Source organism: Scyliorhinus torazame, chromosome 17 (assembly GCF_047496885.1).
Source record: "Scyliorhinus torazame isolate Kashiwa2021f chromosome 17, sScyTor2.1, whole genome shotgun sequence".
In the NCBI taxonomy this organism is placed as follows: Eukaryota; Metazoa; Chordata; class Chondrichthyes; order Carcharhiniformes; family Scyliorhinidae; genus Scyliorhinus; species Scyliorhinus torazame.
Genome location: NC_092723.1, coordinates 105,191,809 through 105,217,952, shown reverse-complemented (window position 1 = coordinate 105,217,952; position 26,144 = coordinate 105,191,809). Strand labels below are relative to the sequence as shown.

The 26,144-nt window shown below is 49.2% G+C and overlaps 1 protein-coding gene across 1 annotated transcript in view; it reads right to left on the bottom strand.

Moving 5' to 3' along the window:
* pemt (phosphatidylethanolamine N-methyltransferase) overlaps nt 1-26,144 on the bottom strand; it is a 167,982-nt gene that overhangs the window by 38,350 nt on the left and 103,488 nt on the right. The window contains exon 4 of the mRNA XM_072480824.1: nt 22,228-22,373. Within this exon, the coding sequence (XP_072336925.1) occupies nt 22,228-22,373 (146 nt within the window). The remainder of the gene's footprint in view (nt 1-22,227; nt 22,374-26,144) is intronic.

Below are 26,144 nucleotides of genomic sequence, written 5' to 3'. Positions count from 1 at the left end.
TCCACTTCAGTTTACCAGGCCCATCTATTTATTATTCCCACACGTGTGTACGTATGAGTGTGTACATGCAAGTGCATTCTCTTTGCTCTTCCTCTTTAATCACAATAATATCCCTCAGTTCATAAAAGACCAAAACCAAAATTTGATCTCATTTGATCAGGGGGTTGGATAGGGTGGACAGTGAGAGCCTTCTCCCGCAGATGGATATGGCTGGCACGAGGGGACATAACTTTAAACTGAGGTGTAATAGATATAGGACAGAGGTCAGAGGTAGGTTCTTTACGCAAAGAGTAGTGAGGCCGTGGAATGCCCTACCTGCTACAGTAGTGAACTCGCCAACATTGAGGGCATTTAAAAGATTATTGGATAAACATATGGATGATAATGGCATAGTGTAGGTTAGATGGCTTTTGTTTCGGTGCAACATCGTGGGCCGAAGGGCCTGTACTGCGCTGTATTGTTCTATGTTCTATGTTCTAACATACAGTCCAGAAGGAGGCCATTTGGCCCATCGAGTATGCACCGACCCACTTAAGCCCTCACTTCCCCCCCTATCCCCGTAACCCAACAACCCCTCCTAACCTTTTTGGTCACCAAGGGCAACTTATCATGGCCAATCCACCTAAGCTGTACGTCTTTGCACTGTGGGAGGAAATGGGAGCACCTGGAGGAAACCCAGGCAGACACGGGGAGAACGTGCAGATTCCGCACAGACAGTGACCTAGTGGGGAATCGAACCTGGGACCCTGGCGCTGTGAAGCCACAGTGCTATCCACTTGTGCTACCGTGCTGTTACCAGCATCTTTTGATTTGCTTCAGATTTCTAGCATCGACAGGACGCAATTCAACCAGATAAAAACGGGGTCCCGTTTTGGGCATGTTGAGCGGGGTGATTCTTGGCATCTGTAGCATCGAGAAAGACCCCTCTATGCAATGGCACTTTGCCTTTTATATGCACTCAGGAACAGTACTCGCAGATCGGTGTGCCATTTTTAAAGGCCGCCCGGATCTTTATACTCCACTCAGCTATCCTACCACGGCCTGCAGACCCCCCTACAACACCCAACCTATCTCTTGCGGAGTCCTCGAGCCTGCCTCACCCCACCACTTATGGGCATGGCACTCCAGGCTTGACCCCTGGCATGGAAAATCTGGCACTGCCGGCCTGGCACCCCGGCAGTGCCTCTGTCAGCTTTGCAGTGTCACTCGGACACCCTGACAGCATCAGGTGGCAGTGCCAATGCTCAGGTGGCAGTGCCAAGGTGCCCGGGTGCTAGCAGGAGTGCCAGGGTACCACTCTTCCCAGCAGGGTCTGATAGAGCCAGAAAGGCGGGCCCCACAGAGATCTGGGCGCCATCTTTAAAGAGCACCCCCGATCTACATTTAAAATAAACTTCCCCTCCAACCCCCATGGACATGGAGGGACACTCACAAGCATTGGGGCGACCCTCACCCCCCCAAACTTTGCAAGCCTTAGGGCACTATCCCCCAACAAAGGCATCGGTCTACTCCCAACCCCCCTCACAGGCATCGGTCCACATCACCCTCCTCGCAGGCATCGGGGAACCTCCCCTTGGCACAGCCAGGCTGACACTACCAGGGCACTGCCCGGCATGTCCCTCACCATCTGGGGGCTATACTAACCTGTGCGCCCCCGATGTGGTCATCATGACTGGTTTTAGTTTTAGAAAACCAGCAGTGATTCGTGCTGGCGTGATGTCACGGCAGCTGGGCGGAATGATACGGAGAGGGTGGAAGTAGTGGCGTTAAGCCCGCTAATTACATTTTAAAATATTAGATGTAAATCGGGCTCGTGCCCTTCCTAGGTATGAATCTGAACATGTCATCAGAGTGGGGCAGGGAAGATTTTGTGCCCATGGCTAGCGCAGCTGCGAAATTGCGGCCAGTGAATGAACTACAGCACCCTATCTGAAACAAATCATCAATTTGGATCCAGACCAATTCTCTTTGACACAATACTAAATGTTTTTAAAAATCATAGAATGTTTCGGCCTAGAAATTATACTTTCCAAAAACAGCAGCAACCCGTCATCAGGTACAAAATGGTGTAAGCCTCCAATATGGTGGACAGAAAGTACATGCTCATTACAAGCTGCATCCCTTGCCATACTGATAAAGGCCAAGAAATCAGCGTGCAGTGTCCACACCCCGAGGCCTCACTATGAGATTGGTTTGCTCTGAAGTAGAGGGACCAGTGCCACTATATTTACATGCGACCTAACAGGTCGTCCTTAAATGGAGTGCAATGAGGTTAATTCTTAAAAAATTATGATTTTGTATTCACTTAAGGATCAACAATAACGTTAACGTCCTTTCAATTTTCATTGTGGTGCTCAAATCCATGTACACATCTTTGGAATTGGTGTTTTGATAAGACCATTTCCTTAAATGACTCTCACGGCTGTATTAATTGCTGCAATGAATAGAACGGACATTTCAATTCTACAAAAATACTTGGTTGATTACTGAATATTTTGGCAAATAGGACATAGTTAACATTATACTGCCAGGTATGCAGTTGAAATTCAAAACATTAAGCTTGCTTTCTGTCACCGGCTCTTGTTATAGATTGTCCCCTACTTAATATTGCCAGCTTGGTGCAGTGTTAAGTCAACTTGCAGTTGTGGGATGGCAGATCATAGACTGAAGGTTCATCTGCACCAATGATGGGCAATATTGACTGCAAAAAAAAAAAGAAACATTTTCAATGTTCTGGTCAATCATTTCACCACTCAGCATCATTTCTCCAAGAGTCTACTGTGGGTCTCAAATTTTAAAATCCAGAAAAAACATTAACTGCCTGCACCAGCCCTGGGAAAGGGCTGGCCCGACTCAAATTATCAGTAGAAATTGGGATTCCCGCAATTTAATGAGCTGCAGACTTCAGAAAAGCTTGCTTGGAGAGCTTATTTTGCAGCACACTTGGCTGGGGAATGGAAAGTTTGGCCAGGGAATGCTTTAAAATGCTACTGTTAGCCATTGAAGGTTGGGTTATTGAGGGCAAATTTATTATAATGGCACAAGGCATGTGGACTATAATTAGAAGAACTGCTGCAGGAGGCATCTTGATGGAGAACATAGTCCTACTTAGGACTGAGGATCATCCTCCAGTTGAAGCACAAGTACTAGAGACACAGTATGCTGATCATGTTCTAACAGCCATGTTCCTTGTATCTTACTGAAAGTCAGCAATATGTTTTCTGGGATCAGGAGAAAGGCTATGGTCAGTATGCTGCTTCCTGTTACACTTAATTATTTTGGGGCCTACAAAGAAGAGCAAGAAAGCTTCATGCCATGGTAACCTTCATTATCCCTGTTCCTGATCTATCTGCAGGTCACCATGCTATATCTTTGTATCTCCTCTGACGTGACCATGGACATGGTGGGAGTTGGGGTGTGTTGGGGTTCCTACAATGTAGGCCCCAGGATTATGATAGATATGAACAGATCACAGAGTCTTGCTGCGTCATTTTTTGCTGGCTCCTCGCCAACCTTTCCTCACTGGAACAATCCAGCATGTTTGGAAAAACTGTCAAGGCCAGGGGTGGAATTCCCCCCCCCCCCCCACGCCGGGTGGGAGAATCGCCGGGGCGCCGCGCGTGTCCCGCCATGCTGCCCCGACACCCGCACGCTATTCTCCCACCACCCCCCCCCCAAACCGGCGCGGCGAGAATCACGGCTGGCCGCTCGGAGAATCGCCGCTCGCTGTTTGTAACGGGCGAACGGCGATTCTCCGGCCCGGATGGGCCGAGCGGCCTGCCCGACACAACGGGTTCCCGCCGGTGCCGGCCACACCTGGTCACTGTGGGCGGGAACAGCGCGGGAACGCTGGGGGCGGCGGCCTGTGGGGGGGATGGGGAGGGGAGGGGGGGTTCCTACACCGGGGGGGGGCCCTCAAATGGGGTCTGGCCTGCGATCGGTGCCCACCGATCGGCGGGCTGGCCTCTCTGAAGGTGGACCTCCTTTCCTCCGCCGCCCCGCAAGATCCACGACATCTTCTTGCGGGGCGGCCTCGGGGAGGACGGCAACCGCGCATGCGTGGGTTGGCGCCGGCCAACCTGCGCATGCGCGGGTGACGTCATTTACGCGGCGCGGCCGCGTCATTTACGCGACGCCGCTCCTAGCCCCACGGGGGTGGGAGAATAGGGGGCTGGGAGCGCCCTCCGACGCCGGAGTGAAACACTCCGGTTTTCACTCTGGCATCGGCACTTAGACTCCCGACGGGAGAATTGCGCCCCATGTTCTTTAGATAGGCAGCAGCAATCAACATTAATCGCAACAAGTCAGGAAACTGTAAAAAGATTGCAGGGATGCCAGCAAAAATAACAAATGCATAATAAAACATGTAGCAACATGTGTTAGAAAGATCTGGAAAACATTCAATGCCCACTAGCTATCTACTTTTAAGAGGCCTGTTTGAGTCACATCTGGAATTCCAAGTGCATCCATACAAAATGGGTAAGTAACACATGGAAATCTGGGCAAGGGGTCTTATTGGAATAAGGCTTACAAAGCCTTGAACACCTTCTAAATTATAATCATTTCTCAACTCTCGACCAGTGCCTCTGAGGTTCCATTTGCCATGAACAGCCTTGGAGAATTTAATCTGAAATGTTATTGCATTTGATCAGTACCTTCAAACAAGAAAGATTTTTTTCCCCAGACCTTTTGCTTAAAGCTCGTAACTCATTTTGATATTAGATGACACCAGACTTTAGCTGGACTAATCTTATAGGCTTAGCATTAATAATGCAGACATTTTAAATGGCTTCTTTCAAGGAACTGTTGTGCATCCTTACCCAATCAACTCGAAGCAGGCCGCAAGAGCAATACACTGTAATTAACTTCTGCTCATCAAAAACTGAGGCTAATAGTTGGTGAACCCAAATGACAATTGCTTAATGGTGCTTTTCACTTCTGACATATCTTTAAATGCACTTCAAAGAAACACACAGAAATTATGTACAAGGTTTAAGCTAATGTGAAGTCACCCAAATTGGGTAAGTATCCTTATGAAGTACTTGTGCCAGCTTCTCAGAATTGGGTTTAGCACGTTACTGCCCTGTGTTAGCACTCTCGTCCCAGATTCACAAGGTCGTGAATTCAAATCTTAACATGGAACCCCAGTGCAGAACTGGGCGACTGCTACATTGCTGGAACTGTCATGTTTTGAATGAGTCCTTAAAGTAAGTCTGCCCTCTCAGGTGTATATTAAAGTTCCTGGAATACTGTTCAAAGAAGAGCAAGGGAATTCTCAGCGAATCCAACATTCATCCCTCAGCTGATTATCTGGGCCAGGATTTTCTGGCCCTGCGCACGGTTTTACAAGAAAGACTGACATCAGAAGGCAAGGACATTCTTTTTTTTTAACAAACAATTTTGTTGAGGTATTTTTTGGCATTGTAAACAGTTACAGATAACAGAAATGTGCAAACATCAATATAAAACCAATACTTCAATCAAACCATACTGTACATGCCCGCTCCTCTCCCCTAGACACTACCCGCCTACTTATCCCTCCTACTCTACTCTAATCTCCCCCTTCCCCCCCTCTTCCTCCCCCCCCCCCCCCCCCTGCTGACGTTCACTCTCCCGCGAAGAAGTCGATGAATGGTTGCCACCTTCGGGCGAACCCCAGTACAGATCCCTTCAAGGCGAACTTAATTTTTTCCATACCCAGAAAACTTGACATGTCCGAAAGCCATAGTTCGGTCTTCGGGGGTTTTGAGTCCAGAACATCTGCCTCTTTCTCCCCCTGGACTCCCGGGTCTTCCGAAACCCCGAAAATTGCCACCCCCATCACCACCCTTGTTTTCAGCACCCGGGCCATGACCCCCGCAAATCCCTCCCAGTACCCCCTAAGCTTAGGACATGCCCAAAACATGTGAACATGGTTCGCTGGTCCTCCCGCGCATCTAGCACACTTGTCCTCTACCCCAAAGAATTTGCTCATCCGAGCTACCGTCATGTGGGCCCGGTGAACGACCTTAAATTGAATCAGGCCGAGCCTGGCACATGTTGCGGTTGAGTTTACCCTACTCAGAGCTCCCACCCACAGCCCGTCCTCCATCTCCCCGCCAAACTCCTCCTCCCATTTGTTTCAGTTCCTCCGTCTGGGACTCTTTCCCCTTCATGAGCACCTTGTAGATATCCGAGACTCTACCCTCTCCTCCTTCTCCTCTAGAGACTATTCTGTCCTGGATCCCTATTGGCGGGAGGCGTGGGAAGGATGGGACCTGTCTGCGTACAAAGTCCCGCATCTGTAAGTACCTAAAGTAATTTCCCCTTACCAGCCCAAATTTCTCCTCCAAGCCCCTCAAACTCGCACAGCTCCCCTCCAGGAACATATCGCCCACCCTCCCGACCTCCGCCCGCCGCCATGTTCAAAACCCTCCATCCATGTTCCCGGGGGCGACTCGATGGTTATCACATATTGGAGCCCAGACAAACTCACCCCGCCCCCCCCCCCCACCACATGCCTCCTCCACTGGCCCCGTATCTGCAGGGCTGCCCCCACTACCGGGCTGGTGGAGTACCTGGCCGGCGACAGCGGTAGGGGAGCCGTGACCAGGGCTGCCAAACTGGTGTCCCTGCACGAAGCCTCCTCCACCCGCTCCCAGATAGACCCCGTACCCACCATCCACTTCCTTTTCATGGCTATGTTAGCCGCCCAGTAGTAGTTGATCAGACTCGGCAATGCCAGTCCCCCCTCGCTGCGACTCCTTTCAAGCATCGCCTTCTTCACCCGCAGGGATTTTCCCGCCCAGACAAAGCTCATGATGATTTTGCCAGTCCTTTTGAAGAAGGACCGTGAGATAAAGATCGGGAGGCACTGGAAGATGAACAGAAATCTAGGGAGGATTGTCATCTTTACAGTCTGCACCCTCCCCGCCAGTGACATCTACGAAACTCCCTCTTCATTTGTTCCACCACCCTAGTCAAATTTAACTTATGCAACCTGCCCCAGTCTCGTGCCACCTGTATCCCCAAGTACCGGAAACTTTCCTCCACCAGCCTAAATGGCAGCTCCTTCAGTCTATTCTCCTGGCCCCTTGCCTGTACCACAAACATCTCACTCTTGGCCATATTTAATTTGTACCCTGAAAACCGGCCAAACTTCCTCAATGTTTCCAGTATATTTTCCATCCCGGCCAGTGGGTCCGACACGTACAGGAGCAGGTCGTCCGCATAGAGAGAGACCCTGTGCTCCACCCCCCCACCCCCCCCCCCCCCCCCCCACCCCCCCCCCCCCCCTCCCCCCCCAGTCATTCCCTTCCACCCCATTGCAGCTCTCAATGCCATCGCCAACGGCTCTAAGGCCAGCGTGAACAACAACGGGGAGAGTGGGCACCCCTGTCTGGTCCCGCGGTGTAGTCTGAAATAATCTGACATCATCCTGTTCGTCCTAACGCTAGAGTGAGGTACAGGCAGGCCGCTCAGCTGGGATTGGGGACAATAGGACACAGCATCCTCAATGAGAATCCACATGCACCTTTACAGAAGGTGTTAATAGATACTGACTAGAATCATGGTTGAGAGGACTTCCGGTTGCGGCTATTCCTGGGTAGGTCGCACGTTCGGCAGCTCCCGCCAAGAACGGACGTTTGGGCCCTTTTGAGGAGCCCCAGCGGCACTTGGACGATGATTCCCGGTGTGGGAAGGCAGCAGTAAGGTTCCCCCAGCATTGTATGGAGTGGACCAGGAGTGGCGCCATTAAAAAAAGTGGTTTTGTAGCAGAGAGGAGAGCGGGTGCGGAAAGGTAAGATGGCGGCGGGTGGAGACCAGGCAGCGTGGGCGCAATGGTTGCAGGAGCAGCAGGAGTTCCTGAAAAGCTGCTTTGCGGAGCTGAATGCAGAAATGCTGGCCCCAATGAAGGTGTCGATAGAAAAGCTGATGGAGACCCAGAAGGCCCAAGGGGCGGCGATTCGAGAGGTGCAGCAGAAAGCCTCTGAAAACGAGGACGAGATTCTGGGCCTGGCGGTGAAAGTGGAGGCGCACGAGGCGCTGCACAAGAAGTGGCAGGAAAAGTTCGAAGACCTGGAGAATAGGTCGAGGAGGAAGAATCTCCGGATTCTGGGTCTCCCTGAAGGGGTGGAGGGGTCCGATGTTGGGGCATATGTAGCCACAATGCTGAACACGTTAATGGCCGCGGGAGCCTTCCGCCGCCCTTGGAGCTGGATGGGGCTCACAGAGTCCTGGCAAGGAGGCTGAAAGCCAATGAGCCGCCAAGGGCTGTAGTGGTGAGGTTTCACCGCTTCATGGACAGGGAGTGTGTCCTGAGGTGGGTGAAGATGGAACGGAGCAGCAGGTGGGAGAATACGGAGTTCTGTATTTATCAAGACTGGAGTGCAGAGCTGGCTAAGAAGAGGGCTGGATTCAACTGGGCCAAGGCGGTGCTCCACCGGAAGGGGGTGAAGTTCGGGCTGTTGCAGCCAGCGCGATTGTGGGTCACTTTTCAAGACTGCCACCATTATTTTGATACGCCGGATGAGACGTGGACCTTTATATAAAAAGAGAAGATGGACTCGAACTAAGGGTTTGATGTGGGGTTGGGTTTGTTTTTTCGTTTTTGTGTGGGAAAGCTGGGGAGTGGAAAGGAGTGAGTGGGTGTGCTATGTGGGTTTGTGGGCATCAGTACTGCTTTGCAGGGGCCGGTCCCCGTGTGCGAAGGGGGGAGGGGGGGCAGGAGGCCCTAGGTCATGGAGAACTGGGGTGAGGTTGTAGGAGAAAGGACCTGCGCCATAGGGGGTGGGGCCGGCCCAGGTGGAAAATACAGGCTTTTTCCCGCGCTGAGGAAGGGGGGGGGGGGGGGGGGCCTGAGGAAAGGGGTGGTGCTGGAGGGGTGCTCACATCGGCGTGAAGGGGGGGATGGGATGGGAATTCCACATGAGGGGTCGTTGGCAAAGGCGGGAGCGGCCGGGGTCAGCAGGAGTCAGCTAACTTACGGGAGTGCAATGGGGGGAGCAAGTGGGTTAGACAGTGGTCTAGCTGGGGGGAGAACTGGGTTGCTGCTGTACTGACCGAAGGGGAGCTGGAGGTAAAAGGGAGAGTCGGGGCAGGGGTTCGCCGCCTGGGGGACTGGAGTGTGCGGGGCACGGGCACGTGACTGGCCTAAGAACTGGCTAGTCGGCAGGAGGGGGGGGGGGGGGGGGGCGGGGGAGTAGCCCCCTGATCCGGCTGATAACATGGAATGTGAGGGGCTTGAATGGGCCAGTCAAGAGGGCCCGGGTGTTCACGCACAAAAAGGGACTGAAGGCAAAAGTTGTTATGCTTCAGGAGACGCACTTGAAGGTGGCAGATCAGATCAGGCTGAGAAAGGGATGGGTAGGACAGGTCTTTCATTCAGGGCTGGATGCGAAGAACAAAGGGGTTGCAATACTGGTGGGGAAGCGGGTGTCGTTTGAGGCGCTGAATATTGTGGCGGATAATGGGAGTCGATACGTGATGGTGAGTGGTATGCCCCGAATTGGGACGATACAGGGTTTATGAAGCGCATGTTGAGTCGGATCCCGGATCTGGAAGCGGGGAGCTTGATAATGGGGGGGGCTTAAATACGGTACTGGACCCAGCATTGGACCGATCCAGGTCAAGGACGGGTAAGAGGCCAGCTGCGGCCAAGGTGCTAAGGGGGCTTATGGACCAGGTGGGGGGAGTGGATCCGTGGAGGTTTGCCAGGCCGGTGGCCAGAGAATTCTCTTTTTTCTCCCATGTACATAAGGCCTATTCACGGATAGACTTCTTTGTGATGATTAGGGCACTGATCCCAAGAGTGGAGGAAACGGAATATTCGGCTATCGCAAATTCGGACCACGCCCCGCACTGGGTGGAGTTGGAGTTGTGGGAGGAGAGGGACCAGCGCCCACTGTGGCACCTGGATGTGGGACTGTTGGCAGATGAGGAGATTTGTGGGCGGGTCTGGGGGTGTATTCAGAGATACATAGAGGCCAATGATAATGGGGAGGTGCAGGTGGGTGTGGTTTGGGAGGCTCTAAAGGCGGTGGTTAGGGGAGAGCTAATTTCAATTAGGGCTCACAGGGAGAAAAGAGAGAGGATGGAGAGGGAGAGGTTGGTGGGGGAGATAGTAAAGGTGTACAGGAGCTATGCAGAGGCCCCAGAAGAGGGGCTGCTGAGGGAGCGATGGAACCTCCAAACGGAATTTGATTTATTGACCATGAGGAAGGCAGAGGCTCAGTGGAGGAAAATGCAGGGGACAGTATGGGGAGAAGGCGAGTCGGATGCTGGCGCATCAGCTACGTAAGAGGGAGGCGGCGAGGGAGATTGGAGGAATCGGGGGCAGGGCAGGGAATACGGTGCGGTTAAAATAAATGAGGTATTTAGGGATTTCTATGGGGACCTGTACAAGTCAGAGCCCCCGGAGGGGGGAGGGTGGATGCGGCGGTTCTTAGATCAACTGAGGTTCCCAAGGGTGGAGGAAGAGCAGGTGGCTGGCCTGGGGGCCCCGATGGGGCTAGAGGAACTGGTTAAGGGATTGGGGAGCATGCAGGCGGGCAAGGCCCCGGGACCAGATGGGTTCGCGGTTGAATTTTATAGGAAGTATGTGGATCTGTTGGGCCCGTTGCTGGTGAGAACATTCAATGAGGTGAGGGAGGAAGAGACTCTGCCCCCGACAATGTCGCAGGCGCTGATCTCGCTGATTCTCAAGCGGGACAAGGACCCACTGCAGTGCGGTTCGTACAAGCCTATCCCGCTCCTTAACGTAGATGCCAGGTTGCTGGCGAAGGTCCTCGCTACGAGGATTGTATCCTGGGAATGATACATGAGGACCAGACGGGGTTCATGAAGAGCAGGCAGTTAAATGCGAATGTGCGGAGGCTCCTGAACGTGATTATGATGCCCTGGGGGGGGGGGGGGGGGGGGGGGGGGGGGGGGAGGAGCGGAGGTGGTGGCAGCTATGGACGCGGAGAAGGCCTTTGATCGGATGGATGGGAGTACCTATGAGAAGTGCTTAGCAGGTTTGGGTTCGGGGAAGGGCTCATAGGGTGGGCGAGCGTGTCTACGAACCGGCGGAGATCGGAATATTTCAGACTACCGGGGGACGAGACAGGGGTGTCCCCTGTCACCTTTGCTGTTCGTGCTGGCAATTGAGCCGCTGGCCATGGCATTAAGGGAGTCTAGGAACTGGAGGGGTTGGTCTGTGGAGGGGAGGAACACCGGGTGTCGTTGTATGCTGATGACCTGTTGTTATATATTGCAGATCCAGTGGAGGGGATGCCGGAGGTCATGCGGATCCTTAGGGAGTTTGGGGACTTCTCGGGCTACAAGCACAACATGGGGAAGAGTGAGCTCTTTGTAGTGCATGCAGGCGGCCAGGAAAGGGGGCTAGAGGAGCTGCCGTTGATGAGGGCGGAGAGGAGCTTTCGATACCTGGGTATCCAGGTAGCTAGGAGCTGGGGGGCCCGGCATAAGCTTAATTTGACACGGTTGGTGGACCAGATGGAGGAAGACTTTAGGAGATGGGCTGTGTTGCCACTTTCCCTGGCGGGTAGGGTGCAGTCAGTCAAGATGACGGTTCTCCCGAGGTCCTTGTTCGTGTTCCAATGCCTGCCCATCCTAATCCCCAAGGCTGTTTTCAAGCAGGTAAGCAGGAGTATTATGGGGTTTGTATGGGCGAGCAAGACCCCGAGGGTGAAGAGGGTGTTTCTGGAGTGCAGTCGGGACAGGGGCGGGCTGGGGCTGCCGAATCTGTGTGGTTATTACTGGGCAGCTAATGTAGCGATGATCCGTAAATGGGTAATGGAGGGAGAGGGGGCGGCGTGGAAGAGGCTCGAGGCGGCGTCTTGTGTGGGTACTAACTTGGGGGCGCTGGTGACGGCACCGTTGCCGCTACCGCTGACACGGTACACCACGGGCCCGGTGGTGGCGGCGACATTGAAGATCTGGGGGCAGTGGAGGCGACATAGGGGTGAGGTGGGGGCCTCAATTTGGTCCCCGATACGGGATAACCATAGGTTTGTGTCGGGCAGGATGGATGGGGGTTCCTAAGTTGGCATCGGGCAGGAATTAAAAGGATGGGGGACCTGTTCATAGATCGGCCTTTTGCTAGCCTGGGGGCACTGGAGGAGAAATTTGGGTTGCCTCCCGGAAACGCTTTTAGATATATGCAAGTGAGGGCATTTGTGAGGCGGCAGGTGAGGGAATTTCCGCTACTTCCAGCACGAAGGATTCAGGACAAGGTGATTTTGGGTGTATGGGTTGGAGAAGGCAAGGTCTCGGCGATTTATCAGGAGCTGCAGGAAGCGGAGGAGGCCTCGGTGGAGGAGTTGAAGGGCAAGTGGGAGGAGGAGCTCGGGGAGGAGCTGGATGAGGGTTTGGGGGCTGATGCCCTGGGCAGGGTCAATTCCTCCTCCTCGTGCATCAGGCTCAGTCTAACACAGTTCAAAGTAATACATAGGGCGCATATGACAGGGGCGAGGATGAGTAAGTTTTTTGGGGTGGAGGACAGATGTGTGAGATGTTCGGGGAGCCCAGCAAATCACGCCCATATATTCTGGACGTGCGCGGCGCTGGAGGTGTTCTGGAGGGGCTTTGCGAGGACTATGTCCAAAGTTGTGAACACCCGGGTCAAGCCGAGCTGGGGGATAGCACTATTTGGGGAATCGGATGAGCTGGGAGTGCAGGAGCCGAATGCGGCCGTAGTTCTGGCCTTTGCGTCCCTGGTAGCCCGGCGGAGGATCTTACTAATGTGGAGAGATGCAAAGCCCCCGAGCGTGGAAGCTTGGATCAATGACATGGCAGGGTTCATTAAGTTGGAGAGGATAAAGTTTGCCTTGCGAGGGTCTGTGCAGGGGTTCTCCAGATGGTGGCAACCGTTCCTAGACTTTCTCGCGGAACGTTAGGTGGAGGTCGAAACAGCAGCAACCGGGTTTGGTCTACGTTTTTGTTAAAAGGGGGCGTTTCCCCCACTTTTGTATTTATTTGTTAAATGGGGTTAATGTATCTTTGTCTGATTTCCTGTGTACAATTTTGTTTTTCTTTCTTTCTTTCTGGAGTGTTTGGTTGAAAATTGTGAATAAACATAATTTAAAAAAAAGTATCATGGTTGATTTGCCGTCTTCAAGCCCAGGGTGGTTCCCTGGAGTCCGACCAGGGATCAGCTCACTCAGACTATCAAATCTGAGGTTCCCACTGTCCTACTTTTGCTGCCTAAATCAGCTGAACTGTTCAGATTTTCTGAGTAAATCTTTTTAACAAAAGCAATGCATATATTGACAATGTGAAATTCTGGAATTCCAAACTTTGTGGTCAAAATTAATGGCGCGATTCAGCGGTCTCAAGTTAAAGTTCGCTGAACAGCTTTTTCAGTGGGATGTTTCGTGGTGGCTGCAGCGCAATCAACACCCCCTATCCAATGGCACTTCGTCTTTCTTTTGGCCTCGGGGATTTCTCCCTGCCGAGGGATTTTCTGTTGGAGAACGAAGGCTTGCTAGCAGGAAAGGCTCCATGCAGATCGGGGGGCCATTGTGCCTGGCAGCCCATGTGACTCCAATCCACAGCAATGTGGTTGACTCTTTACTGTCCTCAGAGATGGGCAATAAATGCTGGCCTAGCCAGCGGTGCCCACATCCTCTGAATGAATAAAAAAGTGCCAGGGTGCCACCCTGCCCTGCTCCGACCACCCGGGGGTCTCCAATAGCCTGGGAGAACTCCCCCCGCTCCAGGTGCCGTTACGATTGGTCCACGTTTGTGTACTAATGGCTCCTGGCAAGGTCTCCCAGGCGCGGCTGTTGAGTCCCAGGCCCTGGGTGAATCTACCGGCAGGTATTTAAATAAGCAGTACGGCTCATTTAAATATTCAAATTTGGATCTCGCCCGGCGAGGGGGGATCCAGATCCAGCCAGGGCAGCGAATCGGGTGACTCGCACCAGGCTCAAAGCCCGATTTGGGGCTCACGCGCAATTCATCTGTTGTGCCCAGATTTGCACTGGGTGCAACAAGGTCGCGGAATAAAGCCCAAAAACTCTAAAGTAAAAAGCAAAATCTATATATTAAAAGGTTTTCATTCGCCATGCATTTTCTGCTCGTCACATTTCGGGCTGCATTTAGTGGCTGTAAGTGGTGAGCCCGTCCACTATTTGAAGAGCAATTGGAAACCCTGTTGCAGCCATTTCTGGAAGTCCCGATGGAATTAGATCCAAATCACAAACAATACTGTTGGGTTGCTCGGCTCTTTCTGAACCACAGTCCTGCCTCCAAGACTGGATGAACAATCAGAGGGCTCTTCAGTACCAGCAGCGCCACCAGGAGCAGGGGTCAGTACTGAAGCGGTGGAGAGTCTACCATCACTATCCATAGTTCCTACATCATGTATGTAAAAGTACAAGTTGCCACAGCAACTTGGAGTCCCCGTGTAAACTATGACAGGTCCTTGGCTCATAGCCTCTGGCTTTGGGGAATCCATCTATAGCTGTCCGCTCATAATAATATCACTGCAATGATTACTATGAAAATCCCCTGGTCGCCACATTCAGGTACACTTGAGGGAGAATTCAGAATGTCCAATTCAACCAACAAGCACGTCTTTTGGGACTTGAGGGAGGAAACCGGAGTTCCCAGAGGAAACCAAAGCAGACACGGGGAGAATGTGCAGGCTCCCCAGAAACAGTGACCCAAGCCGGGAATCGAACCTGGGACCCTAGCGCTGTGAGGAAGCAATGCTAACCACTGTGCCACAATGCTGCCTATATCCAGCCTTAAGTATCATTCTGCTGTATGTGACATCTCTGTACTCGCTGTTCCTCATCCAATTTGGGCTATCTAGTTGCTGTCGTGTCTCGGTTTTTCAGTTTAGTTGAGAGGCCAGCGGCTGGATCTACCGGCTGTTCACGCCGGCGGGAAATTTCCATCCCACACTGGTGCACAGGTTTCCCGGCGAGGAAGGGTGCTGTCACCGGGAAATCCTGTTGATAACGACGGGGTCGGTAGATCCCGCTGCCGGACCGCCACCTTATTGCACGAGGCGGGGTGGTCAGTTAATCCGCCCCAACTTTTCTCAGATCACTGTAAGGCTAGGCAATAAAGAGGTGGGGAGAAGAGGACCAAACAACACTCGGCACAGCATGTTTAAGAAAAAACAATCGGGGGAATTTTTCAATCTTTAATTATCCCATTAAAAACATGTTCAAAAGAAACAAAAGTGCAGTTCGCAGTGAATTTTTTTAAAAAAATGTTCAAAAATTGCAGTAAAATACTGGAAAAGATGACAGTTTTGTGCTGGACCTCTGGTTGCAATTTGAAGAGAGCCAGGTTGTAGAATGTGAGTGTACAGTACGAATTCATTATCGATTGAAAGTGACCTGATAGGAGAAGTATAAAGGATGAAACTGGCAAGTCTGTGGTCGGCCACGTTAAAAAACTTGCCCTGACAGCGGGAATTATTTTAGAGTAAAATCACTAATCTCCTTGGGAATGGCAACTTCAAGCAATTTATATTAAGTACCTTGGTTATCACTCAGGGTAATCTCACTTTATTGCCCGTGGCACTGCCCTGTAAGATGGGGTGTGCATATTTAGAAAATGGTTGAAACACTAAGGAGGTACTCCAGATCAGCAGCCTGTTGCAAATAGAAGTTTATAACATTGTTTTATGTTGGGACTGATTTGTGTCTTTACTAACATGGAGGAATGAAGGGGGTCCTGTGACCTGCTCTAAATTCTGCTGACAACGAGATGGCTTGGTAAAGGGAGATCAAGGTTGCCTTACTGGAAAGAAGGTACAAGATTTTCACACCTGTAAACAACGGCTGTAAATAAAGCTACATATCAGATGGAGAATCAGTGTTAATCCCAGATTGCAGCATAAGAATTAAAATAAAGGTAATTAACCTAAAATGGCTGGTAACATTAATTATTACCAATGTATATACTAAATAAACAAAGCCTTCAGACAGTGAGAAATTGGGATGCAGCCGAATAGCAAGCTGCACCTAAAGCTGATATCAATAAAATCTTCTCTGAACACAAAATCACTTCAGATAACAAATAACTAAAAACGTGGTCCAGTATAAGAGAGTGAGCTCCTCCCGAACCCCTGATGAAAATCTTACTTCTGGGAGGAAAACAATTTACTTTTAGAAAGTAACCAATCATGACTATTTCAAAAGACACAAGTTACACAGTTTAGAAAGATCACATTTAGGGGTGAATTTTTCTTATTTCTTATCTCCACCACACTGATTCTACTTCATGATCTTCTGAGTCGCGATCCTTCCACACTCCTGTCCTTGTGTCCTCCTTTACTCAATGGGCTACCCCAGTTCTATTCCATTTTGTTCATGATTAAATTAAATAGATGGATAAAGAAAAGTCGTTGAAGGAATATCATCTTTGGTTAAGCCTCATATTAACAGTGGTTCTTCCTTGTGGATGGCTGGGCCGAAGTGAGGTGTTAATTTGACTATGGGTTCACAGGAATGTACTAAGTAGTAAATCATAATCCACAAATGACCATAGGTTTCTCTCTCCAATAGAGAGAGACAATTTATCATAAAGCTTGAGGGATACTATTTCACAAGCATGGGGCGAGGCAGGTTACGTGAATTACCACAGCCAGTAGCGGCATTGAACACATGCTGCTGGCGCCATTCTGATTCACACTCTAGCCATCTAGCCAACTGAGTTAAACAACCTCCACAGAAATATGGAACATTTCATTCAAACTATTTACTTGGGTGGAAGGTAAATGTCAGCACTGCCTGTTTGTGAGTTGCAAGTGTAGCCACTTAAATTGGCCAACTCCCGATTCAAAATGGCGAACGGCAAAGGCTGATGGGAAAGTCAGCCAACAAGACAAAAACCAGCAGCTGCAGGTTGGCTGTGTATTTACCTCTGGAAAGGCCAGACAATATTGATACCAGCAACCATCAGCATAACAACAGCCATCTGCATACTGATGAGCAATCCCCGGGAACAATAAGCAACATTTGGACACACAAAGCAAAACCAGACTCTTCGGCGCCAGCAGGAGCCTACACAAAGGAGGTGAATGAGCACCTCAAGACCGGCCCTCAATCAGGGAACCGCTCCAGTATTGGAGAAAATCGAACCAAGCGATTGGGACGAAGTCCAATCACTTGGGACCAGGTACAGGGTCCGCCCCGAAAGGCGGGAAGCCCCTGGGGACTATAAGAGTTAAGCCCCAAGTTCAAATCGCTCTCTTCACCGGCTCGTCACCTGCCCTTCACCTCTCTTCACCTGCTCGTCACCTGCTCTTCGCTTTCTTCTTCCTGCCCGGGTCACCTAGCAACAAGAACCAACATTGACCGTGACCGGTGCAGTGAAGACCAACAATCTTAAGTCTTAAATTCAACGCTCGCTACGAGATAGGCGCTCCGAGCTACCAATCCGTACCAACTTCGAATCCCGCAGACTCAGAACCCGAACGAAAGGCCATTTGTTCCCCATACCTGGTGGGCCAGTCCAAAGTTAAGTATAGGCCTGTTAGTTATAGAAGTAGCTTAGACGTAGAATTTGTGCACGAGTAGCAATTACTGTGAATAATAAACGTGCTTTGATTTAAATCTTACTAATCGGTGTATTGGATTACTGATCATTACTCGGACTTGAACCTCGTGGCGGTATCATAAAGATACCTCGCGACTCGAGAGCAAAGGTAATAAAACAGAGCAATTGAACCAAGGCAAAGTTAGCAACACAAGTTATATGTATTACCATCTCCAAGGTTTAAAGAGTGGAAGGGAAAACAGTGGAAGTGACAAGCAAATGGAAGAGATATACCCAGTCTTTCCCCAATCTGGTGCTCTCAGAACGCACCTCAGCTGAGTATAGAATATAGTGTGAGGAAGGGATCGCCAGATTGGCTTCTCCTTGAAGGCTACATTATGTCCTATCACCAGTTAGCAGGTGAATTCCACATCACCCAGAACAACCATTACCGCCATCCCTAGATGAAGGAAGAACTACAGAATCCTGCAATACACTGCAGATCTTAGTGTGAATCAACTACCTTGGAACTTTCTCTGCACAATGCATTGGCCTTCTACAAATGCAAATTCACCATGCTGGGCCATCAGTTAATGGACAAGGAATGGGAAAAGATATGCCATCAGGCATAAACACTATCACCTGCAGCAAATACATGGAGACCACCTCAAGATCATGCATCACACAATCTACAACCCCCTCCTAACTCCACAAATTAACCTTCCTCCAGGCGAGATGCTGATGGAGGGGCTAAAGCCAGAATGACACTGTCGTTCGCATATCCTGGTCATGCCCCAGCATCCTACTATTCTGTGTAGGAAAGAGGAACATGAATAATCTTACAAGCCCAGAGCTGCAAAGTCAGCGCTGGCCTTTCTCATTCGATAGAGTGTCGACCACCCCCAATACCCTCCACCACCACTATTAGGCTAACATATGTCATATATCTCACCGGTAGTTCCAGGAAAAGGTCTTTATCTTCTGTGGTACAGTGAATAACAAACATCTGGCTGCAATACCTGTAGGTTATATTGCCCCTTTCTGTCCAAAGATTAGGTGGGGATACGAGGATAGGGCGGTAGAGTAGGCTTAGTAGGATGGTCTTTCAGCGGGTCGGTGCAGACTCGATGGGCCGAATGTCTCCTTCTGCACTGTCCGAATTCTATTCTATTTCTGCCTATCAGAGCTATTAATTCACTCCATCTTGAAGTGGGAATATACCAAGCAGACTGGAGTCTGTTCCTGGAGAGCTTGTATTGAAGCAGTCTCCCACTCAGCATAGCATCCCATGCAATGACACGGAGGAGTACTGGATCAAGCTCATGTGGCCAAGATACAAGACTCCTTCCACCTGGTCAAATTAACCATGAGTCTTTAAGATCAAACAAGCTACATTGACCCCTGGCCTGCACGACCCCGAGCACAAGTGGTTATCCCAAGAAACCTGGCTGTATCAATCTTCTGCAAGTATCAAGCATTCAAAATAGACAGTTACCATCTAAAATGTATACCTGGTACTCTTAAATCTATTGTGCTTCAGAAAATATAAGTGTGAATGTATACTTAACTTTAGTGTCTTCAAAATGTATATGCAATGCAAACATGCAGTTAAATAAATAATGGCTTCAGACAATGGACCTGAAGTTGCTGAAAAGATAGCTTTGGCACACACCACTATTCACTTGCAAGTCTTCGGGCAATTTCTGGCAAGGAAGCCGTACCACATGAATTGTAAATTGCCACAAGATGTTGCCCGATTTGGGTTGATCTAGTGTTTCCTTTGGGAAAACATCGTCTCTGTGATCTGCATGAAGTTGCTGCACTTTCTCATTAATACCCATTAAATTCACTGCAGAACATGAAGTCTAGTAATTGACAGTGCAAGCATCCTTTTAATGCCTCAATAACTGTTAATTACCACCAATCAACCTCTCTTACTCAGAAAGTGAAAAGTTAAAAGTGTGGAATCTCATTCCTTCAGGTGCTTTAAAAAATGTCAAATTTTAAAATTAAAATTGTTCCCAGACTTTCTCTTTGCCTCTTTCTCTCTCTTTCTCCAATCCTGCCTTCCTTGCTTTGTTTCCCTTTCTAATTTAACAATCACTTTAATTCTATCAGTCCCATTGATTAAGTCTTATCCCTGTTGGTCCTACTGTTCACTAAGGTCTGCTGCCCTACCACAAATTATTGGCTGATTTGATAGCTAATCAGGTCTCACACCCAAGAATTTGTGGCCAAGCCTTTGAGTTGATGGGTATCGGAAAATGTCTAACTGACAGGGCACACTAATGAGATCCCTCCACCCCAGAACATTTTTGGCCTAATGTTAACTTAGATTTACAATCGCTTCAAGAAAATATAGAATGTACTTTCTTCAGAACTCAATGAAAATAATAAGAGAAGAGAAGCAGAGGAGAAGAGAGAAAAAAACACAAACTGAGTTGAGGGAAATCAAAATAGCAACAAGATTACAAAAGACACAGGTAGTAGATACGTCATATATTGTTTCAAAATGTGAAAAAACCACAGGAGATATATGAATACTTATAAACTTGTGGATACTTACTGCTGTGCTGTTTTAAGCTTTGTGAACCACACAAAATAGTGCTGTGAGATTAGATGCGTCACTCAGGCTCAGGAAAGTAATGTCAAGGGAACATATAGTCCAGAGGGGAATGCATTTACATCTTCCGTTGTGTCATAATACGTAATGCTAAGCTCTGCAAAGTTCTTTCAATCCTAGGCTATGTTCACTTTAATTTTTAAAGTGAGATAGGTTATAAATTAGTGGAAAGCATGACCACAATTCTTGCTAGAAAACTCCTTGAAAGAATAAATAAATATTAGATAGGGTCAGGGTAAGAGGCAATGTAAGAAGGTCCAAATTAGATGGAGTGTGGTAAATAAAAAGGAATCGAAAAGTCTTCTATAGTCATAAATAGGAAAAGGGTAGCAAAGGAAGAGATGGGGCTGATTAGGGATCCAAAAGAGAAATTACACATGGAGGCAAGGGGCATGGCTGAGGTATTAAATGAGCACTTTGCATCTGTTTTACCAAGGAAGAAGATGCTGTCTATCATAGTGGAAAAGGAGGTAGATGAGATACTGGATGGGCTAAAAATTGATAAAGAGGGGAAATTAGAGAGGACCAGATGCAATGCATCCAGAGGTACTGAGAGAAGCAAGGGTGGAAATTGCAGGAACTGGCCATAATTTTCCTGAGATACAAGGATAATGCCAGAGCACAAGAGAATTGCAAATGTTACCCTTGTTCAAAATAGGGATGTAAAGATAAGTCCAACAACTAGAGGCCAGTCAACTTAAGCTCGGTGGTGTGAAAACTTTTAGAAACAAAATTAAGAGTCACTTGGGCAAATGTAGATAAATTAAGGAAGGTTATCATGGATTTAAGGAAAAAATGGGGCTGGATTCTCCGTTTCAGAGACTAAGTGCTGACGTTGGGATTGAATCGGTGGTGTTCTACGATCACGGAAGCAGTGCCTGTCCAGAGTAATTCAGGATCCGTTAATGGGTGGCATCTACACCACGTGGAACTAGAGAAATTCCAATGAAAAACTGTGTCCGTTTCACTGGGCTTGGGATTCACACTCGAGAGGCAGACAAGCTTCAGTCGCTTATAAGCACTCCACTCCTCAAATACACACTCATTCCAGCCAACAAGATGGCAGCCCGAACAACGGCACCGTGGTTCGCAGATGTAGATCTCGATCCCTGATGGATGCCATGGAGGAGAGGCAGGACACCCTGGGCGGGATTCTCTCAGCCCAGGCCGCGGCGGAGAATCGTCGGGACGGGCACGAATCGTGCGACGTCACCTCCGACGCCAGTCCGCCGATTCTCCGGAGAGCGGAGAATCGGCGCTGGCGGCACGGCGCCAGTTGGGGGCCGCACTACGCGGCTCCCCCGGCAACTTCTCGGCCCATCCGTACAAAAAAACCCGAGTCCCACCAGCGCCATACTAACCTGGTCTTACCCGGCGGGACCTCGGCGTGAATAGATCCGGGGGCGGCCTGGTTGAGGGGGGGGGCTGGAGGCCTCTTTTGTTCTGCGCCGGCCCCTGTAGTGCTATGCCATGTTGCGTCGGGGCCGGCGCAGAGAAGGGAGCCACCGCACATGCGCGGCACTCGCGCCGGTCCCACTGGGCATGCGCAGACCCGCACGCCCATCTGACGCCGGGATCGACAGCTGGAGCGGCGTGGGTCGCTCCAGTGCCGTGTTGGCCCCCTGTAGGGGTCAGAATCGCTGCTCCTGAGGCCATGTTGACACCCCCTCGACGGCGTCAACACTTAGCCTCAGGATCAGAGAATCCCACCCAGGGTTCCCCGGAGTGGGAAAGGGGCTGCCACCTTCCGCCATACACCTGGCCTGAGCACAGGTGGCAGAGGCTGTGAGGACCGTGCGCCCCATCGTTAGCACCAGCCAGCAGCGTTGCAAGAAGCTGCATGCTATCTGTTCAACCAGTATCGCTGTCTGTTCAAGTCCTGGAGGGTGTCTGAACCCACAATCTTCTGATGGAGGGAAATGTGCTGCCAATTGAGGCAAGCTGAATAAATACAAGTAATTACCATGAACAAGAAACCGTAACTCTTGCAACACAGTACATCATCTTTACTATATACCAAATGATTATGTGCCTCAAAAATAATAGTAAGTTTAGATCAGAGAAATTGAACTTAATAGAGGATGCTTATTTGTTTGGCTACTATCGTCAATAATTGTTCTCACCTAAAAATGTACCGGTGAATCCCAGTGCAAAGAAGCTGCTCAGGACAAAGATGGTGCCTAATAGTAACAGGCCGAGGCCAATGTAAAATGCTGCAGCACTGTCAAGGACTTGGACCTTAGGTTGAATCTTCATTGCTTCAGTAAAACTACAGGAAAGACACAGACAGCACTTGTTAGACAAGAAATTAAACATGAATTAGCTTGAACAAACAGTTCTAGCTGTTTTAGTTTCTGTAGTTATAAACAAAGTTTCAGCTGTGTGTACTGCAGAAAGAGGCCATGAAATTATTTGCTCCGATTTTCGGGTGCAAGGTTTGAACTGCAACTCTCATGCCTGTTACAAACAGAGTGTATAATACAGAAAACTAGTCTACCCACGTAATTTCCACGATGGTGACGTGGAAAGGTGCAACCCTGGTGTTCATCTCCATGCACAATTCAGAGGGCTGGGTACTATTTATTGGAAAACACATGTCCATGCAGCCTCCCCTAACTAAAGGCACAGTCCCAAAAAGGGAAATTGCAGCAATGCACTGCAAGCTGCTGGATAATTGTTTTTGGGCCACCTACAGAGGAGCCATGTCGCTGCAAGGGAAGGAGAGGGTTCCCAGATTTAGTGACACTACCTTATGGACCTACTCTACCAGAAATATGAAGCCAGGAGGTAAGCCAAGTTTCCAGTGGATGGCAGGATACCCTCTACAGTAACCTGGAGATGGGAATGGGAGCATGTTGCAAGGATAGGCAATACTCAGTCTCAGTGTGTAGCACCATGGATCTGGTTTTGTGATTGAATTTCACAACCAGCAAGTTTGGCTACAAATGAGAGTGAATTGAAATAATTGACACAAAAGTAACAGAAAGCAGGAAAATTACTTTACAGGTAAATTCTGGAATACCGAAAATAAAATAAGGATCTATAAAATTAAATTGACATGTGCATTATGCTGCAGTTATTACATCATGGTTTCATGACTGGAGGTCAAACTAAGCAATCCTATATTTTGATATGCAAGATAGAACATTATTTTAAAATATCAGAGAACTGAATATTAGGGTTAAGGAAAATCCCAAGGCTTTTTACACGTACATAAAAAGCAAGAGGGTAGCCAGGGAAAGGGTTGGCCCACTGAAGGATAGGCAAGGGAATCTATGTGCGGAGCCAGAGGAAATGGGCGAGGTACTAAATGAATACTTTGCATCAGTATTCACCAAAGAGAAGGAATTGGTAGATGTTGAGTCTGGAGAAGGGGGTGTAGATAGCCTGGGTCACATTGTGATCCAAAAAGACGAGGTGTTGGGTGTCTTAAAAAATATTAAGGTAGATAAGTCCCCAGGGCCTGATGGGATCTACCCCAGAATACTGAAGGAGGCTGGAGAGGAAATTGCTGAGGCCTTGACAGAAATCTTTGGATCCTCGCTGTCTTCAGGGGATGTCCCGGAGGACTGGAGAATAGCCAATGTTGTTCCTCTGTTTAAGAAGGGTAGCAAGGATAATCCCGGGAACTACAGGCCGGTGAGCCTTACTTCAGTGGTCGGGAAATTACTGGAGAGAATTCTTCGAGACAGGATCTACTCCCATTTGGAAGCAAATGGACGTATTAGTGAGAGGCAGCACGGTTTTGTGAAGGGGAGGTCGTGTCTCACTAACTTGATAGAGTTTTTCGAGGAGGTCACTAAGATGATTGATGCAGGTAGGGCAGTAGATGTTGTCTATATGGACTTCAGTAAGGCCTTTGACAAGGTCCCTCATGGTAGACTAGAACAAAAGGTGAAGTCACACGGGATCAGGGGTGAACTGGCAAGGTGGATACAGAACTGGCTAGGCCATAGAAGGCAGAGGGTAGCAATGGAGGGATGCTTTTCTAATTGGAGGGCTGTGACCAGTGGTGTTCCACAGGGATCAGTGTTGGGACCTTTGCTGTTTGTAGTATATATAAATGATTTGGAGGAAAATGTAACTGGTCTGATTAGTAAGTTTGCAGACGACACAAAGGTTGGTGGAATTGCGGATAGCGATGAGGACTGTCTGAGGATACAGCAGGATTTAGATTGTCTGGAGACTTGGGCGGAGAGATGGCAGATGGAGTTTAATCCGGACAAATGTGAGGTAATGCATTTTGGAAGGGCTAATGCAGGTAGGGAATATACAGTGAATGGTAGAACCCTCAAGAGTATTGAAAGTCAAAGAGATCTAGGAGTACAGGTCCACAGGTCATTGAAAGGGGCAACACAGGTGGAGAAGGTAGTCAAGAAGGCATACGGCATGCTTGCCTTCATTGGCCGGGGCATTGAGTATAAGAATTGGCAAGTCATGTTGCAGCTGTATAGAACCTTAGTTAGGCCACACTTGGAGTATAGTGTTCAATTCTGGTCGCCACACTACCAGAAGGATGTGGAGGCTTTAGAGAGGGTGCAGAAGAGATTTACCAGAATGTTGCCTGGTATGGAGGGCATAAGCTATGAGGAGCGATTGAATAAACTCGGTTTGTTCTCACTGGAACGAAGGAGGTTGAGGGGCGACCTGATAGAGGTATACAAAATTATGAGGGGCATAGACAGAGTGGATAGTCAGAGGCTTTTCCCCAGGGTAGAGGGGTCAGTTACTAGGGGGCATAGGTTTAAGGTGAGAGGGGCAAGGTTTAGAGTAGATGTACGAGGCAAGTTTTTTTACGCAGAGGGTAGTGGGTGCCTGGAACTCGCTACCGGAGGAGGTAGTGGAAGCAGGGACGATAGGGACATTTAAGGGGCATCTTGACAAATATATGAATAGGATGGGAATAGAAGAATACGGACCCAGGCAGTGTAGAAGATTGTAGTTTAGTCGGGCAGTATGGTCGGCACGGGCTTGGAGGGCCGAAGGGCCTGTTCCTGTGCTGTACATTTCTTTGTTCTTTGTTCTTTGTTTGAATATTATTCATCTGAAGTTATCCTTTTAATGAGCAGTTATGCTGAGTAAACTATAGCTTTTGGAAATAAAAACAGTTACTACAGCTCTGCTACTGTTAATTCAGCTTTTGGTCATTAAAGAGATAAATATAGGGTCCAATTTCTTACCGTGGATATTATACAGCTCAGAAAGTGAATAAAATTTTTAATTTCTGTTGAAGACAGAGTTGAGACTCTTGTTCCATTAGCTAGGTATTACACACTTAGCTCCCAGTGTGAATGGACAATGTTTTAACTCACTGGGGAGCGATTTTGAGCCCGCAACAGCCGTGTGCAGGATCAGCGGTGCAGGCTGAAAATCTTGCAAGAAATGGAAACTGCAATTCTTGCCAGAGAGATCGCATTTCCTGATTTTCCACACCCCTTGCCAACAAAGGACGTGAACCCCATTGTAATAGATTTGCATCAATTAAATCTTATGAGCGTGCCCCCGCCAATGACCCCCTCTCACTAAATACTCATACCTCACCAATGTGACCATAACAGGTTGGTCAGACGAAAAACAGATCGGGGGCGCAGAGGTAAGTATAACAGCCCCCCCCCCCCGCCCCAAGAGGGAGGGTTTGTACTATCAAGTTGGCACAATGTCAACCTGGCAGTGCCAACCTGGCAGCGCCAGGGAGCCCCATGGGGGAGGGGCATGCATTGATGTGTGGTGAGGCCGTGTCCCCCCAGAGTGCTGGCATAAACCACTCCCACTCTTTTTTTTTCTCTAAGGGTCTCAATATCTGGAGAGAAAATGGATCTGTGCAACTGGAGAGCTACATTATGACAAATTCTGGTAAGATTCTGCCCTCTAGCTCCACACAAACCCAAGGACAGTGCCACCAACATTGGTGTATTGTCCATTTCTTGGGCAAAATTTTCTGAGAACACATGCCATGAATGGAACTTCATGCACAGTGGAAAACCCATTGGAAAACCGTAATCTCTTTTGTCAAATAAATTCTCTTGTGAGCTCTTGTAAG